General features: G+C 43.7%; 1 protein-coding gene across 2 annotated transcripts in view; it reads left to right on the forward strand.

The window, feature by feature from the left end:
- unc5cb (unc-5 netrin receptor Cb) overlaps positions 1-16783 on the forward strand; it is a 102557-nt gene that overhangs the window by 72674 nt on the left and 13100 nt on the right. The window contains exons 5-9 of one of the 2 annotated variants that reach the window (XM_084035591.1): positions 5561-5741; positions 7327-7494; positions 7747-7911; positions 12541-12597; positions 15660-15851. In XM_084035591.1, coding sequence (XP_083891717.1) covers positions 5561-5741; positions 7327-7494; positions 7747-7911; positions 12541-12597; positions 15660-15851 — 763 coding nt within the window. The remainder of the gene's footprint in view (positions 1-5560; positions 5742-7326; positions 7495-7746; positions 7912-12540; positions 12598-15659; positions 15852-16783) is intronic. The other variant, XM_084035592.1, reaches the window with a different exon arrangement.

A 16783-nucleotide genomic window follows, 5' to 3' on the forward strand; every position in this document is an offset into this window, starting at 1 on the left:
CTAGAATCGCGGGGAAGGTGAATTGCTGGATGCCAGCTGGTATTTTATTTTAACACGGGGATGAGACTACTCAACGTTTTCTTTATCACTTTTTAAAATGATTTTTTAAAAACTGTTTACACCGAACTTGTTTTGTTCCGGCATTTCTATCCTGAAGTTTGTAGTCTATACTAAGAGAGTATCTCTGAGGCCAGAGGACACTTGTGGAGACCAAGGACTGCATGCAGTGTATCACACAGTCCCCCCGCTTGCACAGCTGCAGCCTTAGTAATGGGTTACACTGCTTTATTTGCTATTTCATATCAAATGCCTCTCTGCAGCCAACTTTTACTCATCCACCCACACTCCAAGTATGAAAAGATTTTGGCTTAAAAAACAAAAAGTACAGTTATAATGACAGATATCTCAAAGACGCCATCATCGCCATCAAAACACAATCAGCTGCTTTGTGGACCGAGGATGATTCATGTGTCACACTTTAGAACAAATCTTGTTTTAATGCCTCCCAAACAAACGGACTAACAAAGTGGTGAAAACATGAACTCCCGTCAACTTTATGTCGCAGCAAGGGGGGGGCTTCCAGAAATCCTATCTGAGGAGAAAATGGAGAGAGCTAGCTTTAAGAAATTGCTGCTCCTCTTTCAGCGGACTGTGGAGAGCTTTAGGCAGGACTGAGCTGGAGGAGGTCATTACTCCCACTGATCCGTCTTCTGTGTGGACACCGGAACCACTCCAACTCCACCTCTCTTACCTAACCTCAGCCTCCCTCCTTAGCCCGACCCCCATCCCACACCAGCTCCTCACAAACACACAAACGTAGTTCCAGGCAAGTAATACAGGCACACACACACACACGCACATATTCTTCCCATCACACCTCCATATATCACACCTTGGTGCATTTTCGGCTCCTCAATATTTATACAACTTGCATTTCCATTCTTGTCATGCAGGCAGATGCAGAGCATATGGCTCGTTGTCTCATAGTAAATGATTGAATAATCAGTTTGTAACCTTTTGTGGCTCATTCTCCAGGTGTGTCATTCAAGCCGGCGGCGGATGTGCGATGTGAAAAAAGGGGGGGGATATGAATAAATTACACCGGGTAGATAGTTAGACTTCACGTGGAGGAGCGGGAGAGCTGGTAATGACTTCTCTGTAGAGGAGTCTCACGCGTTTCTCTGGAACGTTTTTTTCCCCTTCCCTTTTCACACACCCCTCCACCCCCGCGCTCCGACGTACGTTCTATTCCTGACACAACAGCGATGAGTAATGAATGGTTTTGCCTCACGTTCTTAACAAGTGAGCGGATTGTATACGTTGTGTTCTGTATATTGGGCTAATTGGTGTTGTGCTGTGCACTCGGAGCACGCAGACGTCCAGCTTGACGGCTGCAGCCTGCTCTGTTTGCTTATAGCGGGAGAAGAAGTGACAGTGGAAGGACACCGAAGCTGCGCCCCCGATTCGGCGCATCACAGCACCGCTGTGACGGGTCTCTCCAAAGAGCTGAAGGCGAGCTCCAGCATCGTGTTCCAACGACAATTACATCATGAAGGACACTTAAATGCAGCTTGCTAAGGGTCTGAACATTTCCAATGGCACAATTTCAATATAAATATAGTTTTTTTTTGTTATTGTCAAGCCTATTTTGGGGAAAATACACAAAAAGCAATCTAGGTTTTATGGCATGTTTTACTTAAAAGTATGCCCATTTAATTGCATTGTAACCACGCACTGCATTGGGCTGTGTGCTCTCTTCCATCACATGTACACATCATTTAGCATCTCGTTAAATAGGAATTGGGTAGAATGATAACCCCTCTGCATGCACAGTGTATTCTCCCATCCCTTGTGCAGCCCACACTGCTGCCAACACTGCACTGCCTGAGCCAAAGGACTACTTGCTTTCATGTAACTTTTAATTAAATTCCTGGAGTAAATACATTTTTGTATTTTTATATTCCAGTTAAAACAAGCAGAAGGTAGCCAAAAGCAAAATAACAAAAAGAAAATAGCTAGCTTTTATTAGATAACATTGTTATTATTACATAAAGTATTGAGATGATGGAATAGTTAAGCATCTAACCTGAAGTGCAAAAATGAGTAATGTGCAAAATAAAAATGGAATAAATGGTATGAAGAGTATCAGACATGTGCAGCTGTTCCAGTTGGTAGTGCAAATATCACTCAATTCTTTTTAATTCTCATGGAAAGTTTCCACCTTGAATATTCCTGGATTTCTTTTGCAACCCTTTTAGTTCCTCCTTTGCGAGATTTCTTTTTCGAACCTGTCTTCATTATTTTTCTCAATGCCACCCATGATGCATCTCTGGTCTATGAGTTCTCCAGAGCTCAAGAGACGACAAAAAGAAAGAAAAGCTGTCCTCTCAGATCGTTCTTCTTGGTTTACCTCTCTAGTCTTTCCCTTTCCTCACTCACTCATTCAGACACTTTCGCCTCTTCAAGACAAAGTCACCTCCTTGTAACCTTTTCCCTCCGTTCCCCGTCTTTATTTTTTCTTGTGCTCGGTGGTGATGATGCACACTTGTGACCCTCCTCCTGCTGTACGTACACCACACTCCTTCTCACCCATCCATCACCTCCTTACCATCTGTCCTGCGCTTTTCTTTCTGTCCGTCTCCTCCTCGTCCTCTCTAGGTTTAGGTGACCGTCTCGCTGCCTGTCCCTCGCTGTCAGTTAGCTGTCTCGCAGCCGAGACAGACTCCCTTTTCTTTAAGACAGCTGACATGTGGCAATTTCCCTTCGTTAATGACAAGAAATGTGCCAATTACCTCTCCGGATGTTTTACTGCCAATCAGATGCTAACGAGCTGTGAATGTGAGTGTGAGTGTGAGAGTGTGTGTGTGTGTGTGTTGCCATGCGAAAAGTTGGACAAATGCTATACGAGATTTTGTCTTCTGCATAATTTTAATCATTTGCGATCTTTCCACAAGTATGGTGTAGATTGGCTTACCTTTTCATCTCAGGTTTTATTAATGAGCCCTAATTATAGTCGGCGCTGAAGAAACATGACGGGTGAACTGTTGCTCACTTTAGCTCCCTGCGCACACACACACACACACACGCGTTCCCACTCCCGACACGAGTTTCTCACCACTTTCCATCTCCTCGTCACCGTCTCCCTCCCACCCCTCCATCTGCACTGAAAAGCCCTTTTGTTCAATTTTTAATTACCTTCTCATATAAAAGTGCTCTTGACATCTGAACGCAGCGTGTTTGGAGAGGCTGCCTCTGTGATTGGAGCAAAATTGGCTAACCACCTCTTTGTATCGGCTGTCAATCTCCATTGGAAGAATGGACCTTGTACGTACTAATGCTCTTTGCTCAGCGCGCAGTAGGAAAAAAAACCTCTAAATAACATTGTTTTTTTACATTTATGATGTCAACAATCATCTTTTTTTTTGATTGCATCATCTTTTCATCAACTTGTCTTCATGACACAGGGAACACAAAATAGCAGTCGGATTCCTCTGAAATCTTTGCTGGTCCATATTTTTTAGTAGCATTCAGTATTAACGATTGATGTTGATATTGCAACACATCTACATAACCCTTGTTCAATGGCTATAATGTAGCCTCCATGCAATCTATAATGATGGTAGTGGTAGCTTTCATTGCAGTGATAATGCAGAGGTAGTTATTTAACTTTATTTCTAATGCTTATGCCTAATGTATATAATAAGATGACATTTAGATCCCTCTGTGTTCTTCAGGGAGGAAATGTCACCAGAAGCTGCCGCTTAGTGAGTTATTATTGAGATCTTCTGCTCCTCCACTCCTGAATGTCATGACAGATGTCTAACTGCCACCTTAGCAGATGTCGAGGCACATTTGTTGCAGTAAAATTAAAACAGAAGCCAACTTAATAGCACAATACTGAGGCGCGTAATTATATACACCTATCACATATGTTCAGGCTTTGCTATAAAAATCCCAGAGTAACCATTAAAGAGCGCTCCGTGTTCTTAAGCTGCGTTATCGCCAACCATCGTTCTCACTGAGTGGTTTCCGTTCACAGGAATAATAAAGACTGACACCTAAGGATTGACAGTGTCAACAGAATGACAATGACACATCTATTACCATAGATTAGATGTTCTGTTTCTGGTGTCTAAGTCCGTACTGCATGCTCCTTTCATTAAGAATCTAGTAGCAAATTAAAGGAAAATAGCATCTGCTAACATAAAGACTTCTTTCTATGTGGCAAGAATTACCAAGATGCTGTACCATGATTTGAGGAACAAAGACGACGTATAAGACAGCTCCTCGAGATTGATTCAGCTAACTCGCTGTTTATGGAAGAAAACATCCATAAACAGCAAAAATCAGCAGAGAATAAACATCGAGCTTTACTTCAAAGCTCTGCTGATGTTAAGTCCGCATCCGGTGTTTGGTCAGATGTGAGCGCGTCGTGGTGATACGTGTTTTATGTGCTGCATACGTCGATGTGAAGGGGAGGCTGGGGAAGAATACTTTAACTGAAAATAATTGTGCGGTATTGAAAACATCTCCCTGTCAGCCTCTGCGACGTGTTCCCCGCTGGATGTGAGAGCAGGCAGCTGAGGTATTACTCTGATGGCGACTTTGATATCTGCCATCTCAAGCAAACACAAAACCCCAGTGAAGCTGGTGATGCATGTCACAATCGGCCCATCTTCTCCTTTGAGAAAGTTCTAGCAATGCTGGTCCTGCAACAAAGCCTGACGTGTTGTACATCTCTGCACCTCTGCATGGCCTTTCTGTGTTTCCAACAACAACAACAGTGAGCCTGCACGCCGTTTTGTTCTCGGCGGCCCTTCATATCAGGTTATTGTCCCACTTTTTTTGAGATACTTTATCTCTCATGAGAAAGACCCTTCATAAACATCCTACCTGTCTTTGCCTGCACTTCTTAGCGTCTTATCTCTTATCGGGGGATACCACAATACGCAGGAAGCTATCTATTTGGCAGGCCTCCCCGTCACTGGATGGCTCCTTTTGAAGAAAACCAGAGAACCAGCAAATTATTTTTTCAAAGTGGCCGCAGAGTGTGACGTGGCACGTGTTATTCTTAAAAAAAAAAAAAAAACCCTCCCGTACCTTCACACCTCTTGAGAGAGAAAAAGGATCTCGGTGATTTACAGCCAAATAACGGCTCTAAATGGTCCCCAGTTCTGTGATAGTGCCAGGAGTTCAATATCCGTATCATTTAGAGGAATGAAACTCATAAGGAAAGGTCAGAGAGACTCTCAGCTTCCAGAATTTCCTCCACCGCCTGACAATGCTGCAGTTACTGTAGTGCTTTGTTCTAGGGGGAGAATAAAAAGAGCATGATAGCTATTGACTTTTTGTAGCGGGACCTCAGAGACGTAAACAATCGCGCTCTAATCCCGCCGCTATGTGAGAGGTTAGTCGGAGAGCAGAGACGAACCACGGCTTGTCTAATCATCGCTGTGATTTTTCTTCAATTTGAGAGGTCAACCCGTCACATCCCCTCACGCCGTCTGTTTAAAAGAGATTCTGTCTGAGCTCTCTGTATTCTTCTTCTTCTCTCTCTTAGGTGGAGTGGTTAAAGAACGAGGAAGTTATAGATCCCGCGGATGACAGGAACTTCTACATCACCATCGACCACAACCTCATCATCAAACAGGCCCGCCTCTCCGACACCGCCAACTACACTTGCGTCGCGAAGAACATCGTGGCCAAGAGACGCAGCACCACCGCCACCGTTATCGTCTATGGTAAGGCCTCCATCTGAACACACAACCACCTCAATGAGATCCACAAATACAGTCTCACATCTCCCGATCTGCACTCCCTCCTCCAGATCGGTTAAGTCAGACGCCAGTGCAGAGAGAAAAGTGTTGAGTTCCTATAAGAAGGCAGCTCAACTGAGGGGAGAAAAAAAAAAAAAAAAAAACAACAAATTTCAAAGTCACTCTGCATAAAGCGAATCCCTCTCTCTCTCCCGGGGCGTGTAACACTCGCTCATTTTGTTCACGCCGCAAGGTGTGCAAGGAATGGAAGATAAGTGATTTTTCTGAACTGTAAGCGAGGTGCTGATGTGGCTGAGGCGTACTTAAAGAGACCCCCGCTGCGGTTTCACACAGACTCACCCACTGTTTCCCTAACATCAGCTAACACGACTGTTATTGCACAGCGCGGCTGTGAAGACGAACCGACGCCTGCTGGAGGCTGTGCATTTTTTTTTTTTCCGAATGAAGAGTCACTGCATGTATGTGAATGGAGGAACAGATGTTTGAAAACGATGCTTTCACCGGGGTTAAGTTTCCCTAAAATCTGAAATCCCCTCATCACATTCTGCACGACGTGGACATTGAGGATGACGCGATAAATCTAAGCGCGATGTACAAACAAATTGTAAATCCAAGAGAGCCGATTTCAGGGACAAGGGTCGCTGTCTGTGCAAGGCTTTACCGTCTCCAACAGTCTATTAGGACTAAGTGTCGAATAACTGCTTTGATGTCAGCTCATCCTTGACAGAAAGTACAACAAGCCACGGCGTCTGTCAGTGCCGTCCTTGGTTGTTTTTTTTTTTCTCCCAAAATGGGATATTCGCACCTTTATGCACAGTTGTATGTGAGAGCACAGATAGGGGACTCAAAGGATATGGGAGAGGTGTGTCAGATACTAGTGAGAAGGACAGCCAGTCTGTTTTTAGCCCAGTGGTTTCCAGCCTCTTCCTGCTGCAAGGACGCTGGAAACAGGAGCAGAAACAAAAGGAGAGAAGGAGGGAGAGAGGAGACAGATTCATGATCCACGGAGGAAAGAGCGCAGACAGTAAAGAAATGTGGACTTTGGCAGTCTTCCCCCCCAGAGTCCAATATTTTGGGCTTCACTCATAAGCATGTCACATTTTGAAAGTCGGAGGCTCCGAGGGGCCCCTCCCGGTTCCACCATCTCAAATGCCACGGACTTGTTCTCAGCCACAAGCCCTGGTGTCACTCTGCACTGGATTTAGTTGCTGACAGAGATGGATGAGCGAGGGAAGAGAGGCATTAGGAGGAATCAGTGAATGGGAAAATGCCGCAATCTGACCAGAATTTACTGTCTGGCTGCATGGCAGAGTAATGACCCGAGATGTCAGGGTCAAACACACAGAAACACTATACGTACATGTTACAAAGGGATGAATGATGGAGACAAACCTAATAAAATCCAAATGTAATGTTTTTATTTTTTTTTATTTCTTATAATGTATGTTTTTAACTTGTTTTTAAAAATGCATTATGAATCTAAGGACGGTGGTGAGAAAACAAACAGCCTGAATGACGTTTCAGCATATTTTATCATCATCTGTTCCAGTGAACGGTGGTTGGTCGACGTGGACCGAGTGGTCGGTGTGCAACAGCCGCTGTGGCCGCGGTTACCAGAAACGCACGCGCAGCTGCACCAACCCGGCCCCGCTCAACGGCGGCGCCATCTGCGACGGGCAAGGCATCCAGAAGCTGGCGTGCAATCCTCTCTGCCCAGGTATGGCTATCCGATTACGTTACACCCTCTTAGTAGTGGACAGGGTATGGGTGCACAAAAAAAACAAACAGAAAAATACATGAAAATATGATTCAAGTTTGCATATTTCGCTCTGTTTGCGCCTCCGCCCTTACGTGTGTCTCTCTCCCACATATCCCTCACCGTCTCAATCATGCATCCGTTCACCCACGCGTTCTCATCTGTCATTTCATCCCCCCCTCCCCCCTGTCTGTCCTGTCTGTTGTGTGGTAGTGGATGGCCTGTGGACAGAGTGGAGTAAATGGTCCACCTGTGGGACAGAGTGCACCCACTGGAGGAGGAGAGAATGCGGCGCCCCGGCACCCAAAAACGGGGGGAAGGACTGTGAGGGCATGGTGCTCCAGTCCAAGAACTGCACCGATGGGATGTGCATGCAGAGTGAGTACCCGACTAATCCTCCGCTACTCCCTCTGACCGGCCGAACCGGAGACATTTCTTCACCCTTTGACCGCTCCGCTCTTTCATCAACGCGCTGTGTTTCACTTCCCCACATGGCACTCTCACCCTGTCTCTCACTCTGTCTCACCTCGCTCATACATAAACAAGAAGATATGCTAAAATGCCTTTCCTCCCTGCCCACAGTCTCTTTATTTGCACATTCATGATACACTTTTTTGGATAAAAGTGACATAAGTGGAAACCACGGCATGTCTTTTCTTGTGTCAGCTCTGCTGCAGATATAAGTGTATGTTGAAATAAAGACACACGGAAGTGCTCCGAATAATTATCCTTGTCACAGGCGAAGCATTTGGAGATATATTTAAAATAATAAGTGATTATATTGTAATTAAATCTACCAGGCTTGCTTTGATAAGTACCTGAATTTTAAATCTCTGGATTTCTTCGGTCCAATTAGATGTAAGTGGCACATGTGTAGACGAGCTGCTTTACCCGACCAGGCAATTACATGTGTTGCAAAGTGAGCAAGTATTGCAGACTTCATATAATCTAGTCTCATAAAGTAAGCAAGTATTGTAGACTTCATATAATCTAGTCTCATAAAGTGAGCAAGTATTGTAGACTTCATATAATCTAGTCTCATAAAGTGAGCAAGTATTGTACTACATATAATCTAGTCTCATAAAGTGAACAAGTATTGCAGACTATATAATCTAGTCTCATAAAGTGAACAAGTATTGTAGACTTCATATAATCTAGTCTCATAAAGTGAGCAAGTATTGCAGACTTCATATAATCTAGTCTCATAAAGTGAACAAGTATTGCAGACTTCATATAATCTAGTCTCATAAAGTGAACAAGTATTGTAGACTTCATATAATCTAGTCTCATAAAGTGAACAAGTATTGCAGACTTCATATAATCTAGTCTCATAAAGTGAACAAGTATCATAGACTTCATATAATCTAGTCTCATAAAGTGAACAAGTATTGCAGACTTCATATAATCTAGTCTCATAAAGTGAACAAGTATCATAGACTTCATATAATCTAGTCTCATAAAGTGAACAAGTATTGCAGACTTCATATAATCTAGTCTCATAAAGTGAACAAGTATTGTAGACTTCATATAATCTAGTCTCATAAAGTGAACAAGTATTGTAGACTTCATATAATCTAGTCTCATAAAGTGAACAAGTATTGTAGACTTCATATAATCTAGTCTCATAAAGTGAACAAGTATTGCAGACTTCATATAATCTAGTCTCATAAAGTGAACAAGTATCATAGACTTCATATAATCTAGTCTCATAAAGTGAACAAGTATTGCAGACTTCATATAATCTAGTCTCATAAAGTGAACAAGTATCATAGACTTCATATAATCTAGTCTCATAAAGTGAACAAGTATTGTAGACTTCATATAATCTAGTCTCATAAAGTGAGCAAGTATTGTAGACTTCATATAATCTAGTCTCATAAAGTGAACAAGTATTGTAGACTTCATATAATCTAGTCTCATAAAGTGAACAAGTATTGCAGACTTCATATAATCTAGTCTCATAAAGTGAACAAGTATTGCAGACTTCAATCTAGTCTCATAAAGTGAACAAGTATTGCAGACTTCAATCTAGTCTAGTCTCAGAGAAGTATTGTACTGCAAATAATCTGATCTCACCATGATTCCCAAGTATAGAAAAGGCTCCGGGATGCATCAGCATTTTTTCCCTCATCAATCACAATTCTTCAATTGGTTTCACTGTTTTGTTGCTAACAATAAAAAGGCCAAAGCCAGTTTGTGGTGCAGCCAGATATTTCTCTGCAGGCAACAAATTGTTTTCTGCTTTTCTCTCTTCCAGCAAGTTGAAAACAGCCACGCAGTTTAGTCGAGCCAACAACCGTGCTCCCGCTCCCTTTATAATACATTCACAGATTGGAGTCATGCTGCAGTCGCTGTGATGCACACGTGTGTGTGTGTGTGTGTGTGTGTGTGTGTGTGTGTGTGTGTGTGTGTGTGTGTGTGTGTGTGTGTGTGCGTGTTCACTGCAGTGTTATGAAGCTACAGGGTAAACTTTTTGATACCTTGAACTTCATCTACTAAAATAGTCTTTGCCTTGGTTTCCGTGCCGGTTCTAACAAGAAAAGGAGGATGAGAGGGAAGGCTGCTGGGAAGACTGTAACCGAGTTAAACTCTGTCTAGTTCAATAAAAAAATCCTCCCCAATAAACATCTCTGAATGTGTTAGACCCCCACACGCTGTCACAGATGCCTCCATTATGCGTGTAACCTACCGCAGATGGTGATGGTGACACTAATAGTATAACGGAGGCTCGGCTGCTGGATGTCTACACTTTGATGCAGCCGGGCCGTCGCCGTGAGCAACCCGTCGGGCGGCGAACTGCTACCTGCATTATGTCACCGACTGGTCTGTCTGTCCGTACGTATGGAGGACTGACAGGAAACTATGGCAGTGATTCCATCTGACGTGGAACGCATTAGCTGATTTTACAGCCAAGGTCGTACGTTTGCGGCGTATAGAAACATCGGCTAGCAATCTACAAGAAAACCTACTCATATTTGTCTTATTCATCATATTTTATTCTCCCTCTGCGGCACAAAAGACGTTTCCCCCCCCCACACTCTCCCCGCCCTCCGGCGACTCAACCTATCACAGAAGCATTAGTTCTCTGCAGATTGATGGCCGGCTTGCAGAGAATATAAAGCCATAATGATATAGATTTAGGATCATTTCAGGGATTGATTTTTTGGGAAGCTAAGAGGGTGAAGCCACTTATGTCAACGCTAATGACCATTTCCACGAGCATTTAGGAGAACGGCCCCATTATCTAAAAGCTCACATTATGGCAAATATGATTGGGAGTGGAAGTTGTGTGCAATCCGAACTCACCTCGGACCGCTGATCTGCTCCCTCCAGTGCGGCGCCTCGGACCGGGGCGAACGCGTGTCTGTGGATTCCGTTGCACCTTGATCTTATTTTCTGTTGTTTGAATTTATTTAAATCACTTCAATGGCAATCCATCGCTGAAATCAGGGGGGGGCGAAAGGAATTTGATCCAACCAGAGCTGGAAATAGTAAACGTGCCGATGCTCTGCCTCCACCGCTGCACAAAAACACAACTGACACCGAGTCAAAAAGGAGATCGTTGTGTGATAATTTACTTTGCTGCTTGTTCATCGCATTTCAAGTTTAGGGGGGGGGGTTAGGCGTTAACAAAGTTACGCATCTACTGATCAAGAGAGGTTGCACTCTGCCCGTTCAGAGAGAACTTCCCAACTCTAACACAGGAGTGTAGTTTTCACAGTTCGCTGAGGATGACCTGTCTAACTCTCTTGTTTTTCGCTCTCCCTCGGCGGTCTGCCTTCTCTGATTCTCAGACATGACATTTACTTGGCATATTGATGTAGAGAAAGGGGAGTGCATACTCATAGCCAGGGCAAATGCTTTATTGCTATCAAACATGGGGGGAAAAACAGATCCTAAAGTGCGAAAATGAGAACATAAGAAGGGAAAAAAACAGTAGTTATTATAACAATGACCTCAGTTTTGCCCGATAACAGTATCTCTCTCTGAGGATGGAAATCTGTCACATTGAAGGGAGTAATGGCTGAAACACAGACGGTGATTTCCTGTCCTATAAGTCCCACTTCCTCCCCAGCACCATGTTGTCAGGAAGGAATAATCGCGGTCTCTCTGGGGCACTGAGGTTTCCTTTCCGAGCCCACCCAGTGAAGCATGCTTTTACTCTGGCTATACTGTAGACTGACGGATGAATAGAAACTCTGCAGGATGGGTTCAAATGGGCCATCAGTTAGACTGACCCTGACAGAGCCCCCCCCACCACCCCCCTGCTCCGGGCTGGTCCACCCCGTTGCCTGATTACATGAACACACCAACCCCATCTATCAAGCCATTGATTTTCCTGTCGGTCCACTTGTCTGCCCGTGGCTCTCTCCCTCTCCAATAAGGACTTCATTGTTTGTATAGTTGTTTATGGATGTCCCAGGGAGCCGGAATATTATGTGCACCATCCTTGGCTGCACTTCTAAGCTGCTTTCCTCTTCACGTCAACAAACACCAAAGCCGACTCAAAAATCCCGAAAAGCCATCCATGTTGAACATTTCTTCTTCAACCTTTTTTGCCTTACGTGATCTCCTCCTTCCGACCCCGTGTTACCGACCCCTCCATCCACCTCCCAGTGACGGATGCGAGGCTGTTGGAGTCCTCACTTCATCAGCCCCTCCGTTCTTCCCCTCACCTGCCAGCATCAGTCCTGCTGCTGCTGTGGCACTAAACCCGGTTGATGGATCGCACCGCTCCCTCACAGAACCTCCATGTTCCCCCCCCTCCGCTCATCCATCTATATAGTCTGTACACAGATCTGGAGAGGAGGGGCCAAATCAAGAAAGATCGCGTCCCTGTGTCATCACTCCTACTCATGAGTTTGTTGCTGTCTCATTTGTTGAGTTTGTTTTTTCTGTTGGCTTAAATTTGATTTTCATCATCCCTCTCCCCTCCCTCTCCCCTCCCCTCACCCCTCCTTACATCCCCTGCTCTCTCTCTCCCACCCATCCTCTCCTCTCTTCAAGGTTCCTTATATCAGAAGTCCTCTGAGGCAAAAGGCAAGAGTGATTTGGGAAATTCATGTGAGTTATTTTTTTGTTTTTGGTTCTTTTAACATCATTTTCTACATTCATCCTCACGTCTGTCTCTAATCTTCATTGAGAGTTTGTGCACAAGGAATTTTTACAGTCCCCTCATATCCCCAGATAATTCATTAGCAACATTACTTTTATTGCAAACAAACTTTTACAAGTGGTTATTTGTGCGAATGAGAAACAAATGTTTGCCATTGTTCTTTCATGTCCTTCTATGTTTCATTACTGCTGTTCTGTTTTGTGTTTTACTTGCAGATTTACAGATTTTATTTTATTTCCGTCCCGTCCTTTCTCATAATGTCTCTCTGCTAGCCGGCTGCCTGTTTGCTGCTGCTCTAAGTCAAAGCTGATATTGCTCATTGCCCTGTTGCGCCTTAAGAACTTCAGCCTGATACTTAATCTCCCCGTGAGCTGTGTTGTGGCAAACAATTTAACCCACTGTGTCTTCCTTAGTGTAAATCTGTAGTCCTTTTTTTCCCTTCTCTGCATCTCCCCCTGTAAATCTCTGCGTCCTCGCAGAGAATGAAGTGTTCAATAATCCCTTTCATTTCCATTTCTTGTACTTTTCCCTCTCCAACAATGGCTCATGTTCAAAGGGATGTATTAATCTAAGTGATACATTTTAATGCGTACACTGAGCAGGTTGCTGCCTCCATCATCAAAGCGGGGATGGGAGATTGTTCGACTGAGGGGATATATGTTAAATAACTGCGGGGAAGCTTTGCCGAGGAAGCACGGTGAAATTACATTTTTCAGACTTTCATCGTCGGCTCCCTGCTCTGTTTCCAGCTCGCGTCTGCGCGTGGAGGAGGATTAGAGGGCTAACATATATGAGGATATATCTTGACATTCCTCTTTAATGTGATGTCTCAGTTAAGGCGGCGTAGAGAGAGCGAGGTCACTCATGGGGACTGATGGAAATGAAGTCTTCCCCCGCCGCTTTAATTGCGACCATTCAGCACATCTTAACCTAAAGAAACAAGCTTTTTTTCCCCTAAATCGCTATGGTAATGCAGTGAGCACAAAAAGGTATGCCTTAGTGGAGGTCATACCTAGATAATTTCCGATGGAGAACCCAGAATAGTCGATGATTAGATCCGAGCAGCCTGATTCGACGGCCAATCTCACAGTTGAATTTCACGGTGACGGGAAAATGCGGTCGTGAAAAAAAAGGATGATTCATCATTCTTGAATAACAACACGGCTATTTCATGTCAAATAATATGCCTCCATTCGTTTTTACAATTTTTATATAAAACTTAAACAGAGAGGCGTTAATGACCAACAAAAAAAGCCAACTAAAGGCAAGACTTGACCAATCAGGTGAGACTATGTGAATTGCAGTTATTACAGTATTATTCTAATAGAGTAAATTATTCTCAAAGTAAATATCATGGATTTTAAACTGACAACGTGTTGAGTGGCATACTTGCAAGATTGAACAACCTATTACTCATTTTACATGAACCCAAAAGTCATAACCAGAGAAAAACAAGCCACACATTTTTACTCTCGGAGATCAAAGATGTGCTCAAAAACACAATTTATGACTTTGGCTTGTCACAAAAAAAACACTCCCTTCTCCTGCTTTTCTCCCGCTTCTCCTCCTTTGTGCAAGGCAACACCAGAGACACAGATTGAGTGCCATCTGTATCCCTGAGACACATGGGGCTAATTTACACAAATGCTGAGCATCATGCATGAAGAACATGCTGTGTATGGATCTGTGGCTGATGCTGCCATCTACTGGTGCAGATTATGTTGCATTTGCATACAAGAATGATGTAAAAAAAACAAACATAAATGACCTCTCTGATCACAATGACTTCATTCTGTAACAAATTAGTATGTGTCTATATGATTTAGTGTTTGAGTTTTTGGAGAGCCCCCTGACATCTATGTAATCTGTGTGTGTGTGTGTGTGTGTGTGTATATATACACAATGCACACATACAGGCTCACACATGCCTCGTGGCATTTTGCTACCTCTAAAGAAGAGTTTCTCCCCATTTGTCAACTCGGTGACAGTGAAGAACATTCTTCTCCAAACACTACAGAGGGTTCAGGCTGTCAGTAGGCATCCATTAAAAGGTCTGATCGGTAATGAGTGGCTGTCTGAGTCTGCGTCTCCAGCAGCCACTATATCCATGCCAGGCCCGCTAATCAGAGGTTTTTCTCCAGCTGGAAAGTGGACAGAAAGACTCTGGAAGGAAGACAGAGATGAAAGACAATTTGAGAAATGCAAGCTATGTCTAGATCATATCTGCAGTGTGTAAGAACAAAGACGGAGACAGACTCTGAACTCCAACACAGAGCACGGTAATTCCAAGATGAAAACATCTCTATCTCAGTCTTCAGGACTTTTGATCTGGCTTCTGAGGCTGCTTGTTAGGACAGCGTGTCATCGGGCTGCACTGGAGCAGCCTTCCTTATTAATGGCGCCGTCGTGCGCCGAAACGATCGTCATTATATTTATTTTTCATGTGTCTTAATTATCTCTGTGATGCATGGTGTAAAACCCCCTCTCACACACACACACACACACACAATATGGCTTCTTATAGGAAATATGCATCTGTGACTTTGTTATTATATTGGACCCACCACTCATGACATATGTTGAGCAGATTTTTTTGCAAGGGGTTTTCGTGTGCCCGTTAGTGTATCGGCCAAAATTGAATATTAAATGTCAACTAAATAAAGCTGTGCATGACTCTCTCTCCATTACATGCATCATTATCCCTTCTGACTTCTGATAATTAAGAGTGCCTTGCATTATTTAATCAAACCCAATATTAGTTGCCACAGCGGGGCCAGCCTTAACTACACACAAAACACACAGGAGGACTGTATGCATTTATTTCCCAGTAGATGGTTATTAATATCCGGCTCAATCTTAAACCAGGATATGAGTCTGCTGATAATGGCTTCATCATGCTGGGAAAGAAAGACGTCGGTGTGGCCTTATGAGATTTTCTTTAAAGGCTAATTCTCTCTCTGTCTTTTTCTGTCCCCCCCCCCCCCCCCCCCCCCCCCCCCTCCCCCTCTAGTGGCCCCGAGCACAGATGACGTCGCTCTGTACGTGGGTATCGTCATAGCGGTGATCATGTGCCTGGTCATCTCTGTCGTCGTGGCACTCTTCATCTACAGGAAGAACCACCGCGACTTCGACTCTGACATCATCGACACCTCCGCCCTCAACGGTGGCTTCCAGCCAGTCAGCATCAAGACGGCCCGCAAAGGTGGGTTGAAAGGATGCACGTTAATGGTGTCGCATGGTTAGAATAGGATTGCAATACAGATACAAAAATTTTAGAACATTTATGATTCAAATCTGTAAAAGTCAGATCGAGTAAAACACATTTCAGTCAAAATAGAACAGAACGTTTTGACTTTTGTTTCAATCATACCTGTGATGTCAGGCAATGTGAATCATTTGCATTAGCAACCGGTAACATGAACCTGGCGAGATATGTTTGTTAGTGATGATGGGAATGCAAATGTGCCCTTTTGACTGGATGAGCAGGGAGCTTGTGAGAGAAATCCAGACAGCATGTTTGCGTGGGCGAGGTGGTGGAACTATTAAAATGCTTGTCGTCGTGATGGGAGGCCAAACGATGCCCCTTCATTAAGGCCCAATGAAGCCAGTCTGCGTGTCGCATATTAAACTGTAATTAGAGTTGGGCTGGTGACGCTTGACTTAAAAGGTAAGACGCAGAGGTGAGGACAGGTGGCAGCGAGCGAGACAATAAGACGGAAGGGGAACAGATGGATTAGTCATACTCTGAAGGACAGGAAAAGACAGGAAATTACGATTTTTCTATTTAAAAGTTTGCTAAATGGTGTTATTTCTGTTTTTGTCCACGTTAATGACATTAGTTAAGCCACCACAGAGCTGATGGGCAAACGCTGGAAAGCAACAAGTTAACCACAATGTTCATGCATCAGATTTTTCCATGTGATTGAATTTTTATGAGAGAAAAAAAAAATGTGGAAATAAATATATTTAATAATAATATTGATGTTAGCCTCTTGCTGTCCAAATCACTAGATGTCTCAACCAGACGAATGAAGACGAGATCTGGTGGTGATAAATAAACAAATCAAAACCAGTCTCTATGTGTGAACTGACTGAATACTGACTACTAATGCAAATTAAATTGTCTTTGGATTG

Source organism: Eutrigla gurnardus (assembly GCF_963514095.1).
Source record: "Eutrigla gurnardus genome assembly, chromosome: 19".
NCBI classification, from domain to species: domain Eukaryota; kingdom Metazoa; phylum Chordata; class Actinopteri; order Perciformes; family Triglidae; genus Eutrigla; species Eutrigla gurnardus.